Source organism: Ursus maritimus, unplaced genomic scaffold, assembly GCF_017311325.1.
Source record: "Ursus maritimus isolate PB19 unplaced genomic scaffold, ASM1731132v1 scaffold_33, whole genome shotgun sequence".
NCBI classification, from domain to species: domain Eukaryota; kingdom Metazoa; phylum Chordata; class Mammalia; order Carnivora; family Ursidae; genus Ursus; species Ursus maritimus.
Genome location: NW_024425897.1, coordinates 8,157,834 through 8,171,754, shown reverse-complemented (window position 1 = coordinate 8,171,754; position 13,921 = coordinate 8,157,834). Strand labels below are relative to the sequence as shown.

Here is a 13,921-nt window from a genome sequence, read left to right as displayed (position 1 = left end):
CAGCAACAGAAGGGTGTCCCTTCTGGTAGAGCTCATTAGCAGCAAGGATAGTGGTTTTGTCGTTATTTATGCACATGTAATTACTCTCCTTACTACTGGCCACTTTTGTGTCTGTCTGCTTACAACACCTAGCACGGATGGGGTTGTAAATGACACCCTCTTAATACTTGCTGAATTAAACTTGTTCATAAAGTGTATGGGATTATATATGTGTGGGTGTATATATACACATCCATGCTGAATTTTAACATGAGTGCTCTTTTATGAGGGAGAATAGAGCTCAGCTAACCAAGTTCTTCTGTTGACATAGAACTCACCTATACAAGGACAGTTCGATGTTCATATCATGTTTTCATTTAAGTGCTAATGGTGCTTCCTCACTGATTTAACCCATGTACCAGCTCATTAATAGGATGAAATGTTACGACAGAAGAGATTTTCTGAGAAAAGTTGATCAATCATGCAGGATTCTATAGAACGTGGAGTCATATTAATAATAATACCAAGAAAGAATTTTTTCATCTATCCTGTCTTTAGAATTCACTTGAAATGAACATTATTGAGGATTTGGGGGGAAATGTGGTCTGGTGCTGTGATTGCATAAATGGAGAATAATTTTGAGGTTTTAGAATATGACCTAGGAATTCATGTGTTTTTTTTTTTTAATGTATGTACATATGGCTGAATGGAACAAATATTTGCCACAGACACTAAACCTGAAAGTGGGATGTGTGAATGGGTTGCAGCTGACAAGGGACAATGACACACAGTGTGACCGATGCTGGCATCGCAGTGTCTCGAGTGTGGGGTGAAGCTAGGAACAGTGGTGAAGAAGGGGGAAGAACCCTTGTAAAAAAGACTGCTTTCTCTTCACTCAGTAATTCAGTGTTTATAAAAAGTGCCCCCGTAGTGTTGCACATGACTTGTTCTGGGGAGATTGTTCTGCAAACTCAAACTGGTAATTCCTACTCTGTGAAAGAATAAAGGAGAGCAAGCAGTAGTATGTATTAAGCCTTTGAGTTCCCCCAGCTGTGCACGGAGCTCAGACTGGTTTACTGAGTCCTCGTAAAAGGGTCCTGAGACGTAGCTTTCATCTTGTAAGTACACCAGCCCTGGGGCTGAGAGTTTACCAAATGGCCCTTTCCCCAGACCATACCTGCAGTCTGCTCCTGCAGTCTGCGATTCTTTGATAGGTACCTCCTTTCCATGCAGACCATGAGCTCCAGAGGCAGGACCGTGTCTGCTTTTTTTCACTGGCGTGAGCCTGTCCCAGCCACTCTTCTGGCTCAGCTCGGGAGGGTTTCGGTCTCCTGCACACACACCTTGGAAGACCCACGTAAAGCTTCTGGCTCACCCCCTCCTTAACCCTTCCCTCAAAATAAACATGCTAGTGCATTGACCTTCCCAAGGCAGAAGCCTTACTCAGTTGCACAGAAATGGGCAGTAATACATAGATTGTAATCCCCTGCCCAGTTTTTACAATGAAAATTTCAAAATTAGCCAAAACAAAAAAACCTGGAAAGACTAGAACAACGAGCACCTCCCCCTAGATTCACCAGTTGTTAGCACTTCACTGTCCCCTCTCCTCTCCTCTTTCCTCCTTCCCTCTCCCCCTCTCTCTACACAAATGCGTTATATTTACAAGATTTTTGGCTGAACCTAGGTTGACATTAATCTGAAGTTCCAAATTCTAATTGCTTTTTAATGTTGTTTTCTGAAAGTACACTATAGACATTCTGTTTTACTTCTTTAGTCTCTTTTAATCCAGATAATCCAGATAGCCCCCCCACCTCTCTCCCTTGCTCCTTTTTTTTTTTTAATATTCCACCACCACCCCCTTTTTTTTTTTTTTTTTTAACCATAACAACTCTTGGTTTGATTCCCTGACGCTGCCATTCAAACTCTGAGGTGTGATCATTTGTAGAAGCTCAATCCCGGATGCGTGGGACTGTCTTGAGACACTTGGTCATTGGAGATCATTTCTGCCGCTTGCCGCATCCCTTTTCAGATCCCCCTTGCAGGGAAGATACCTCAGTTAACAAACAGTGCCACTCCCCTTGCCAGCATTAGAAGACGACTACACTTCCCGATCGTTCTTCATGGTGCCTCAGCACATCCACGGCGGGAGTTCAGTAATGGCGTTAAGAGAACCCTGACGTATCCGAGCTCACTGTTGATGTGATGTGGATAGAATTTGGTATTTAATATGGAATCTGAACAGTGTAATTTGAGGCTGAACAATGCACCTATTAAACTGCAGAGCCAGGAAGTAACTTCATCTGTGGAAGGAGGGTTTGCAGCAGGGGAATACCGCTGCTTTTGCTAAAATGATTTTGAATTTCCAAATACCCGAATTAAACACATATGAGATTGTACTTTTCTTCATGTATGTCTGTGATGTTGTTACACAGCAGTCAATTTTCATCAAAACATCAATATTTAAGTCACGATTTCTCCTTTTCAATTTTCTTCATCTAGAAGGAGCTGGCAAACAACCCTGACTGTCCTCAGATGTGTGCCTATAAGCTGGTGACCATCAAATTCAAGTGGTGGGGACTGCAAAGCAAAGTAGAAAACTTCATTCAGAAGGTAAAGAGCTGTTCAGAATGCAGTGACTGAAAATTTAGGTAGCTGTTAATGGGGTATTTTCTGTTAACACTGCTTTTTCTCACTTATGAGGTAAAAATTATTGCCTCTGTGTAATGCCTCTCTGTGTTTCTTTTTTTTTCCCTAGAAACAGCAAAGACATGCCAGCAGGTTTTAAGGGGCTTTCTTGGGGGAAGAGCCTAGGAGTCTTTTTGTTCCAAGTGCTTTCCTGATGGTTTGTCCAGCTGTTCTGTAGAGAGCGCTTTCCATAGACAGCATGTCCCCAAGGGGGCTGGTGTCCTGGCATTGGCTGGAGGGAGAGCCCAGGCCTTCCCTGCTGAGGGGTTCCTCTGTCCCAGCTCAGTTGGCCACCCACTCATCCCCTCCACACATCTCTCTGTCGACATACACTTTCTTACATGCTTTGCACTTTCTCGTGGGATGTTTTTTTTTAGAGTCCTTACCGAGAATAGTTACACTCTGAGCCTAGGGCCACAGAATCTGAGGATCCGAATTCTGATCACCTGTTTTTTATGTCTTCTTTATTAAAGTGAACGTAACATGGACAGTTTCATCTCAAAAGAGGGGAGAATTGGAGCTGTGTAAATAGGTACACATGTTGAAAACACATAGGGAATATGAAAAGTTTCTTTGGCATCTACTCTTCCTGTAGTGTGACTATTTCTTCTGTTATCATTATTAAGAAACCCCTGGTACACCTCTGAACCCACAGCTTCTTGTGTCTGTTCCACCATAACTTTTCTGCTGTTAAGCTGGAACTGCTCTGACATTTTTTTTTTAAAGGGTCCTAATGTGCTGGAAACTGTGATTACTCTTGGGCCTGCTTACAGCTGGCCCACGGTAGGCACTCTGTAAATGTTGGCTTCCTTCCTTCCTCTTGGATCATAGTAATAGATTAACAATCTAGTCCGTCACACGTGTAATTGATGAAGTCCCTTCTGTTCGTGGAAAAAATTTTAGAGTTGAAAATTGTCCAAAAGTATTAAAGTACTCACTGTTCAGTGGACTTTTCTCTCTTCTTGGGAAAGTTTAGTAAAATTTAAATAATGCAGCAATTAAAACCACTCATTATATACGGGGTTATATAGGTGTGTGTATATAGTGACAGTTAACATGGGAGCATAAAAATTGATAGAGAGTATGTAATAATTTTTGGTTTTTAAATAAACATCTTATTCCAAAGGACCAGAATTCTTTGGTTTCAGTACACATTGTATTCAACCTCACAGTTTTGCTTTGAATTGCAGAGAAGAATGGCCGCGTATAGTCTTACAGTAGAAGAAATCAAGTTGACCTTTGGTCACTGAGATTTAGAAAAAGGTAAAAATAGATCAGGTCTAGCAGGAGTCGATGTTGGATCAGAATGTGCACACCACAGTTTTTTCAGTTCCTGATAAATTGTGCTACCTTTGCAAGAAAAGATTGTTTCACATTTCACAGGGAGATTTTTCTGTTTTTTTTTTGTTTTACAAAATGATCATCGAACTTAGATTTCCACTAATCAACAAATTGGTCTTTTCAAGCCAGGTATATGGAGATTGCATGGGTTAATTGGGACATCGAAAGTTAATATGTTATTAATCTTAGATTTTTGCTGTCTTACACTATTTTTCTTCTTTGTTTTAAAAGCAAGAAAAAAGGATATTTACAAACTTTCATCGCCAGCTTTTTTGTTGGATTGACAAGTGGATTGATCTGACAATGGAAGACATTAGGAGAATGGAGGATGAAACCCAGAAAGAACTAGAAACAGTAAGACTTCCCCTGTTTGTGGAAATTCTCTCATTACCCTTTCTAAAACTGTGTGCGTGCTGAGTAAGTGTAGACTTAGGATTAAGAAGAGTGTCATTAAAAGCCATTTTTTAATACTTACCTCATCAAATTCGGGTTTCTTAGACACTAACATCCCTCATATGTTCTGATTTCTCTTTTCTTGAGCATATTCTGTGAAAGTAGGCTAGAGCTTTATATATCTAGAGTTGGTTACCTGTAAGGTGCCCAGTGGTTTTATATTCTTTGTCATGCATTAGCTCTCTCTGATGGTACCTGGTTCACTTTATCAGACCAAGTTGCCTTTGGCTCATTTTGTTATCACTGTAAGTTACTGATGTTAGCACAGTAAGTCCTACTTCCCTCTTCTGTAGAAAAAATAAGCCTAGCCATATTGTCATAAATTCCAGAAATGCCTCCTTCCTTCCCACAGCTAGCACTGAATCCTTAGCTCTTCATAAGCTTTAGGCAGAAATTGAGGTGATGCTTGGGCCAGAGTTCAGCATGCCTTTTTTCACAGTTAAAGCCTACCCTCCCACCCGCCCACCACGAATGAGAGGGTAGGCCTTGCATTGTGTGAGCGCCTCCTTTCTGCCAGGGATGGATTCTTCCCACTTCCTCTTAGAAGTGTCTGGTTTTGCTTTTGCTCTGGGCTACACTGCTTTTCAGTTGAAAGTAAGGCCCTCCTGGGGGGAAGTGAACCCAAGGAATGTCCGGGAGAGGCTAGTGGTTTCCATGCAGTCATCCAGAGTCCCGCCAGCAGTCCCACTTTTGGAAGCCCTGCAGGCGGGAGTGTTTGACAAACGCCTGTGTGTGTGAGGCAGGAACCCCACTTAATCACAGGAGAATGGCAGCAAATCAGGTTCTTTGGCACAGAAGGAAATCTATTTGTCTGGCACACAGCATCATAAAGAATCTGTGTTTAAAATTGCTTACTTTTGGTGATTACGGCAGATCTGCTTCTAATTAGCTTTATACAAACCTTCTGAGAGGACTAGGACGTATTTTCTTTATAAGGCAATAAAATGTTTTAACCTTATCTTACACAGAAAGTAAACTTTCGGCAGTCTCCAACTTATGAATGGATTTTGTTCCAAAAGTTTTTAAGTTGTTTTTATGGAATTTGGGACATGTTTTACCATGGAGACAACTTTATAAATTGGAGTTCAGTTTCTAGGCCAGACAATAGAAGCCTCTTTGACCTCTGTTTCTCATACTAATAGTATGACTCTGAGGTCTGGATCTTGGGAGTGGGGTGATAGAATGGCAAGCAGGGAGAGCTCTCCCTCATCGCCTTAGTTTTAGGCTGGCCCTTAATATTTAAACCGGCAAGAGTAAGTCATGGGTACTACCTTTTTTCCCCAGGCCCCTCTCCCACTTCTGTCTCCTCTTTCTCAAGAGTCTAGTGCCCTTCTCTAAGAAGCACCCCTACTCCTGCCTAGTTTTAGTCCCTTCTCCCCTGCCTTGCCTGATTCTGCTCCCTCTAGGTGCTCCACGCTCCAGAGACACCTGCCAGCTGTCCCCAGCCCCTCTGAACAGCTAGGCTCAGCTGAACACCGGAAAGAAAGCATCGTGATGACACTCTTTCTCACTAAGCTCACAGCACATGGTATCTTCAAGAAGGATTCACCAATGCTGAGCCAAAACAAAACATACTTATTTTTCTTGGTTTGAACTCTCAGTAAGGAGTTTTGCTTTTGGTTTTGATTTCTTTAAAGATTTTATTTATTTACTTGAGAGAGAAGAGAGAGTGAGCACAGAGGGAGAGGGAGAAGTAGATCCCCTCTGAGCAGGGAGCCTGATGTGGGGCTCGATCCCAGGACCCTGGGACCATAACCTGAGCTAAAGGCAGCCGCTTAACCAACCGAACCACCCAGGCACCCCTGGTTTTGATTTTTATGCTGAGATGACTGTCCATAACATGAGGAAAAGAGGTCATGGTTGGAGGGTGAGGGATGGAGCCCTCCCTGGTTGGAGCTGTGAACCCTGCCTACCTCTGGACCCCTTGAACAGAACTTGGCTGGGACCTCTTCCCTCGGGGGAGTGCCCTTATTTCCCTCCCAAGTTCTCAGTGTCAAGACACAGAGCATTCCCAGTCTAAACACAGTGAGTGCCCTGATGAGGAGGTGGGGACGGCTCACTTCCATCTCTTGCCGTGGGCCTGCAGGCTCAGCTCCTTGCTTCTCCATTGCAAGTCTGTAAGGTAGAACAGAAGCCCTGTTTATTGGAAGATACCATCGTTGTTGTGCCTACATGGCTTAGCCTGACTGATTCCCACACGAACTCTTTTGTTCAGGGTTTGGGGATACATGGCAGTTTCTTTGTTAAATATCTCAAAAACATTTTAAGGCAATTTCAGCATTCTATGCTGATAATTGTACGTAAAATCCCACTTAAGTTCTTTTGCTCTGGGTCATTGGGGTATGCTTCCTCCGCATCACGTTGCTGCTGCCTGCAGCCTTGACACTGGTTTGCGAGCATCTTCAGCCTGGGCAGTAGCGTGCCTGCAGGCCAGAGCGCCTACCCAGAGAGCGCCTGCCTCAGCGCGAGGCTTAACACGTCCAAGACTTCACCCAGGGCTTTTCCCCTTTTCTTCAGGTCCTGTTTCCCTGACACCTGATGATAGAGTGTGATACATTGTAATTCTCTTCCTAATTTGCAAATATTTTAAGATTTGATTTCATTCATATGGGTTTTGGCTCTGGAGAAAAGGAACAGCATCTTGAGGGCTTAGGCATGACAGGAATGCCCCTGCCTGGAATCCTAAAGAGGGTTAGGCTCAGCTGCTTAGAGTAGTACTAGGGGTAAACTTTCTGCCTGTTCGTTCACAATTGGCACTTCTGGGGGTTGGGGAGAAGTGTTGAGGTTTAGAAATGTGTTTGTTACATCTGTTCTTTTTTCTGTCCATTCTTTTCTGATTTTCTCATAGAGTTTTTTGGAGTTGTCTGTGGTCTACTGTTATGAATGCCTGTCCTTTCTGAAGCATCCTTATGTCCTTTGTTGTTTCTCGTACATTGGTCCCATGCTCACTTGTTCTTCCTTTTGTCCTCCCTCTCTTAAATAAATTTCCCATAAAGAACTCCTCTCAGGGACTGTAGTCTCAGAAGTAGCAGAGGTGGCCACATCTCGTGTCTCCCTGTCTGGTCTAGGGACTATGAAAATGTGAATCAGACCATCAGGGTATTTTCTCACATTGTATTAGTGAACAACAGTCCATTTACCCTTGGCTGTCTTTGATAATTTCATACCATCAGTTTGCAGGCTTTTGTTTCCTGGATTCAAGAGTAGATACACATTTTTTGTACTGTTCTAAGAAAAGCCTTTTGCAGGATTTTCCTTAGACCGACATTACTAGAGGGGCCTCAGAACCTCATTCTCAGTGTGGATGTGGGGATGTGGTTAGGAACAGGCGGCGGTCACTCACCATCTCTCCTGGGTCTTCTTTCTGCCTTTGCTTACTAACCCAATTTACAGTGTGATTCCAGCAGCTCATGATTTCATTTTACGTTTAGATGCGTAAGAAGGGTTCCGTCCGAGGCACGTCGGCTGCTGATGTCTAGATGAGTCCCCTGTAGGGTCAGAGACAATATCAAACTGTGTAAGTGAAGACCCGGGTAAAAAGAATGTTTAAAAACCAATACCTTGTTGGTAATGGGTAGTTAACTTGCTGAGCAGAGACTAAGTATTAAATGTGGTTTAATTTTTAGATTTTAAAGACATACATATTTTAGAGATTGACATGGAACACTTAAGTTATTACTCTGTAAGAGTTTTATATGTGGAGCAGGTTGAATTTAGTAATCTCCAGTTAGTTCTTAGTGTTAGGGCCAGAAACCAGCTGCCAGGCGTACTCATTCATCACGTAGTGTTGTTCCAGAAGCCAGCTGATTCGTCACCAATGCCCAGTGGATTGACCTGCTTCTCTATTGGGCCGTACGTGGTTAGTAAGGACATACGTAAAAGCATTTTAAACCAAACAGAGATCCTTCGTGCCATACCAGAAGGGCCAGCCTTCGTGATTCATTGTAGTTGAATTCTGAACATCTCAGTGTCTTCCTTCACGTTGACCCTTCAGTTACTTTTACAGTTAGCTTTAAGATGTATAAATACACTTTGGTTTTCGCTATGCTATAAAACATTTCTATGGCTTTATTTCCCTAAACACACATTTATATGCTCAGATAAGAGATTTTCCTCGAGGGGAAAAAAGAGCCTCAGAGTCTACCCCACATACCAAAACCAGCAGGAGTATACACAAAGGGACAGTCCACTGCCGCCAGTCGTTACTGTTGAGCCACAGTGTTTACTGAGAAAAAGAACAAGACAAAACACTCTCCTCACTCGCTGTGGTTCTTTGCTGCCCCCTTACTGGTGCTCCCTGCTCTTTAATTATCGAATTATTGAACGGGGAGAAATGAAGTATTCAGTTGTGAACACAAGTAGTTGTACAAATAACAACGAAGGAACTCTGCCAGGATTCCTCCAGAGCCCTGTCTTTAATACAGTGTTCATTTAAAAAAATTAAAATTATTGTTACTTTTGTTAAGTTCTTCTATGTTCTGCGATTTATCTCCACTTCCAATTTATTTTCTCCCTGATGAAACAAAATGTTATGTCATAGACCAAAATTTTCAAGAGAATTAAATTTTTTAAATGTAGTAGTTAGGGTACATTTTCTGCCAAAAGTTTTGCCACGTTGAGGATTTTCTTTTTCTGGAGAATGTATGTGACACAATAACCTTTCTTGTGTGTGTCTGTGTTTTAACACATTGCCCTGTCTTTCGCTTTTTTTCCAGTTACGTAATCAAGGTCAAGTGAGGGGAACAAGTGCAGCCAGTGATGAGTGAAGAGGAATCTGACCAGTGTCTTGCAGTGTTGACGTTTCCCAGACGTGTGCTTGTGATGATGTACTCACATGCACAGGTTCCCAGCCACGTGTGTATATATGTCTGTGTGTGTGTAGGTCTGTGGCTGTATGTAAAACGCATGTAGAGCCACAGGTCGAGATACACACACTCGTGTATATATGTACATACAAACATACTGAAAGGATTAGTACCATTTCTCCAAAGTACTGTACCTATCTTCAGCAAGAATGCAAAAGAAAATATTTTCAATATATATACCTGGAACAGATTTTAATAATTATCAGAGTAATACCATTAATGGACAAATTGACTGCAATGTAATACTAGCTGGTATGTTTCATAAATGTCAAATTGTGGACCAATATATATATATATATATATGGCCTTTTATTACTTTTCTGTTCTTTTAAATCAGTCTCTTACAAATTTTTATTTTAGTCCCATAAGCAACAGACTCCCACAGAAAAATTTATTCAAAATCTTTTGGTATTCCAATGAATCTGGAATGTAAACTCTGAATGCATTTATAACGATTTATTTCTGGATGGTTATTATCTTAAATTCAAATTGGACACTGTCTATTAGTAAGGAGTATAGTTACCGGCCAATTTTTACTTGTTTGCCCTTAGGGAAAAAAATCCTTAAAAAAAAAAAATGTGGTTTTTATTGGATTTTTGTATTTTAAATTTCAAATATTTTTCTACATCAAACCTAGCAAAAATGGAGATGACGGTTTGTGATTTATAATAAACACTATACAATTTTCAGGCTCCTGTGAGGCAAACAAAATTGACGAAGAAATGAATAGCATCGTAGGTGTAGGAAAACTTGGAAGTAGAGCACTTCTGTGGAGTCTTGTTTCTGAAATGACTGTTTTCTGCAATTAGAGCTTGGAAACTATGCAAATGATCTAGATTCCTCACAGCTGACCCGCTAGAATACAGATAGTCCTGACGGTTTTCCGGTTTTTTTTGTTTGTTTGTTTGTTTCCTTTTTTTTTTTTTTTTTTTTTTTTTTTTTTTTTGCTCTTTTCCTATTGAAATATACCCTGAAGGGGAGGCACCGCCTTTGAGATAGCGGAATTTTTCCGAGGCAGCTCAAGCTGGTCTCCTTGCCTGGGAGGCCCTGCTGAGGGGCCAGTGCTCCGCCCCCCATGGGGAGGTGCTGTCTAGTAGGAAGCCTTTGGAACCTGTCATGAGTAAGCATCATGAACGTGCTGGGTAGCAGCTGCTGCCACCTTGTCCTTCTTCTTTAAGAAAGGAACCATAGCTAGGTAAGATTTTTATCACCTTTCTCTGTCCGAATCCAGTTTTTCTCCTGTCACTCCTGGAATCTTGACTAGAATGATATTGTTGAAGCCTTCCGGTCACAAGCTGTCTTCTCTAACCTCTCGTCCCTCCTGCAACACGCCAGCCCCTGTAGTCCTATCACGTTTGTAATCTGATGTGCTGACTGTCCTGCCTGCCCTGCTCCTCGTTCTCCCACATGCCTTGTGTCCCCACCAGGGTGGTGGCAGTGAGTCAGACGAGGGTGTTCAGGATCACTGCCACAGCGCGATGCCCTGGTAGCCTTGGCTCCGAACCCACGTCGCATACGTCCTCCGTGTACTCAGGATCAAGACTGATGTTTACTCTCTGGGCACTGTTGTAAGATAGGTGTTGTCAAAGCATAATCATTGTCTGCGAAGTGGTTGGTGCAAGGAAGATTATTGCTAATTTTGTGAAATCAGGAGTCTCGCCCTCTCCTTTTAATGGACTAAACTCTCACTGGCATCTGTAGCATCGCTGGGAGCTTGGGCGCACATGGAAATCCATGCCCAGCGCACGGATTCTAATGTTTTCCTAACAACTGTGGAGATTTGAGGGAATGTGTGGTGAATGTAAAATATCTAGTTTACTTGGCAGTCTCTTGTGTAAATTACAGTAAAACAAAGTAAATGAAATTGAAACAAAAAATAAATTTGATCACAAAATGCCACTTGTGTGCTTGAGTGGTTGTTTCCCCAGTGCCACGTCTGGTTCAGCACACTGCAGACCACTTCTCTGCCGCTTTCTCAAGAAGTCTCTGTTGTGCGGCCCTGCCACTCTGGGAAAAATAAAGGAAAAACATGGTTTTTAAAAATTGTTCGCTACGAACTCTTATTCTGGAAATGTGCCTACGCCACATTAACCTCTTACATTTGCTTTCTTAGAATATTTTCTGCTTTTAAAAGCTAAGCAGAAAACTAAAGAAGGGTTATTTCTTCGTAGTCTCAGAGGTTTTTAAAAATTATGTTTCAAGGGGAAAACCCGTAGTATTTCTAGAAGCACTCAGTAAGGATTTTGTCATCAGCCTCTGATTGTTTCAAGATGGTGGCTTTTTGGTTTGGGGCGACGTTTCACCTCTCCTGAGACGTCGTCGTTTCCACTCTCCTTGTTTTGGGACACCTCACAGCTATTTTCTCGTGGTACTGTCTTATATTCTAGAGCTGCTCAGCATTAGGAGAGGTGGCCAGCTACACGGATGGATTCATACAGAATGGTCTATTTCAGGTGGTCCTTTGTTCGTTTCCTGAGGTGATTTTCTTAGTGTTTTATCTCGGTTTGTGTTCGTGTTTGAGTTCACGGGGCCAGTCTGTCATTCCACGTGCTGAGCGCTAAAGCTTGGGTCTCACCGAAGGCACCAGAATGAATAAAAGCAGCCCACGGTCCAGCAGGGGGACAGACACATGCACAGATAATTAGAGTGCAGTGGGGTAATAGCTTCGACGTCATCCGTAACGTACAGATGCGAAAGCAAACATTCAGGCCGAAGGCCACTGGGTGGGGCGGTGGGGACCCGAGGAGCCCAGGGTGCCGCTCTTGGACGGACACTGCCAGCAGGGGACCTGGGGTCAGGCACAGCCCTTCTGGCCTCTTGAGTCCTGGAGTACCCAGCTGCAGAGTGTTCAGGGTCAGTGGGGACATTGTGTCCCGAGCATATGGTGCGCCGTCTTCGGTGTGATCCCTCCCTTCCTGTTCTGTTCCTTTACCAGACTGCCGCCTGGTTGATCTGAAATCACAGTGGACCCAACACCTGGCTTTTATAAAGCTCACCTCTCTCCCCCGTTTCCAGTTCCAACTAAGCTGTGTAGTTTCACAGCCCCGCCCCCTCCTCCCATCTTGTCTCTGAGGAAGAGACACTAACAGTTGTTCTGTTCATCTCCTCTCGGCCGCTGCATTGACAGGGGGTCAGTGTGGAATACCCTGTTCTTGACCATTTAGAAGGGGAACGTCCTGCCTGTTCGTAGACCCTCCAGTCCAACATCCGGAGAGCCACTGAGTGTTACGATGCTTTAAGACTTGGGATTTTTTTCAAGTCGCCCTCTCTGATAGTTGCAGAGTTTGGGACTTGGAATGGGTGGGGAGGGAGGGTGAGTGCGAGGAGACAGGTTGACGATGATCCCACTGAGCTTGGAACCTGCCAGGGTCACTTGAGGTTATGTCTTCCGACTCGGAAATATTAAGCAACAGCAGGTCTCTTCAAAACCAGTTCTTCAACCAGATTGGATCGGGAAAAGTAGAAATGCAGATATCCCAAAGCTGCCTCTCACGAGGCCATGTCATCCAAGGCCACGCTAGGCATTTGAAGCAAGGCTCGGCAGTTGGGCGCACCTGGTGCTTTGATGCCCATCCCTTTTTTCCTTCAGGAAGTGCCATGTTGCCAGCTTATCGTTTAAAAGGGATGCAGAACTAGGTTTGCTTCCCCAACTCCCTCAAGATCTCCGGCACTCCCCCGGGGGCGGTGGGAGGCGGAGGGAGCTGTGTGGAGAACCCCTGCTTCCTGACTTCCTCATGCATTTCCCCTCCATCGAGTTAAATCACAATTAAAATCCGGCCCTGGATGACTCTCTCCCCAGGCATCTGAGGGGTTCCCATCTCTTGAGGGTTTGTTCTGTCCTGCTAGGGCCACTGGTTTGAAAAAATTCAGTGCACATAAACCAGAGGTGCTCAGCCCTGGCAGCACCGTAGAGTCACATGGGGGAGCCTTTAAAATATCAACTGCCCACCATTGCCTTTTCTATGGCTTGGGTTCAGCATGCCCTGTTTTCAAAGGACAGGGAAAGAGAGCCCAGAGAATTCCCACCCCCTTCCTTGGAGATCACTGAGAAGACCGCCTTGTCTCCAAGCAGTCAAGGTCCTACCCCGTTTACAAAGCCAAGTGCCACTTGCTGCACGCAGCCAGCCTTAACCTGGTGTGTCTCTGAAGCAGTCCGCACCCCTCTCGTGGCACCTGTGGCTCCATGCCGCCTCAGTAGATTAATCGATGCTGTCATCCTCTGTGTCTGTGTGTTTCGCATCCCAAGTTAGCTTGGGACCTCCTTGTGGGCAAGAACCACAGTTGTTGCCCCCCACACACCCTGGTCGCTTCCCCTGATGGGAACTTGGACTCTGAATCGGCTCTGTTCGCCCACAGTGCATACCTGCCTGCCCTGTACAAGGCCCCTTTTGAGGCCTAGGATCAGAGGGGAGGGGGCTATATCCCCCAAATCAGTAAGATCTAAATGTCTGCCCTAAGAGAATTAAAGCTTGACAACGAGCTGCAGACAGGATGTAGTAATTCTGGAAGCTGACGGTACAAAGTACGGTAAGAGGACAGAGGAGGGAGCTCCAGGTTCGCATTTCCTCCTCTCTTTCCAGACATCTTAACCGGAGCTT

The 13,921-nt window shown here is 43.9% G+C and overlaps 1 protein-coding gene across 5 annotated transcripts in view; it reads left to right on the top strand.

The window, feature by feature from the left end:
* PITPNB (phosphatidylinositol transfer protein beta) overlaps positions 1-13,921 on the top strand; it is a 71,212-nt gene that overhangs the window by 50,621 nt on the left and 6,670 nt on the right. For 3 of the 5 annotated variants that reach the window (XR_005831667.1, XM_040619664.1, XM_040619661.1), the window contains 2 exons: positions 2,479-2,589; positions 4,237-4,359. Coding sequence is in view for 4 of the 5 variants with exons in the window: in XM_040619664.1 (XP_040475598.1) it covers positions 2,479-2,589; positions 4,237-4,359 (234 nt within the window). In the remaining variant the exon portion in view is untranslated. Of the gene's footprint in view, positions 1-2,478; positions 2,590-4,236; positions 4,360-7,889; positions 7,976-9,173; positions 11,223-13,921 lie in introns of those variants that run through there. The other 2 variants (XM_040619663.1, XM_040619662.1) reach the window with 2 other exon arrangements.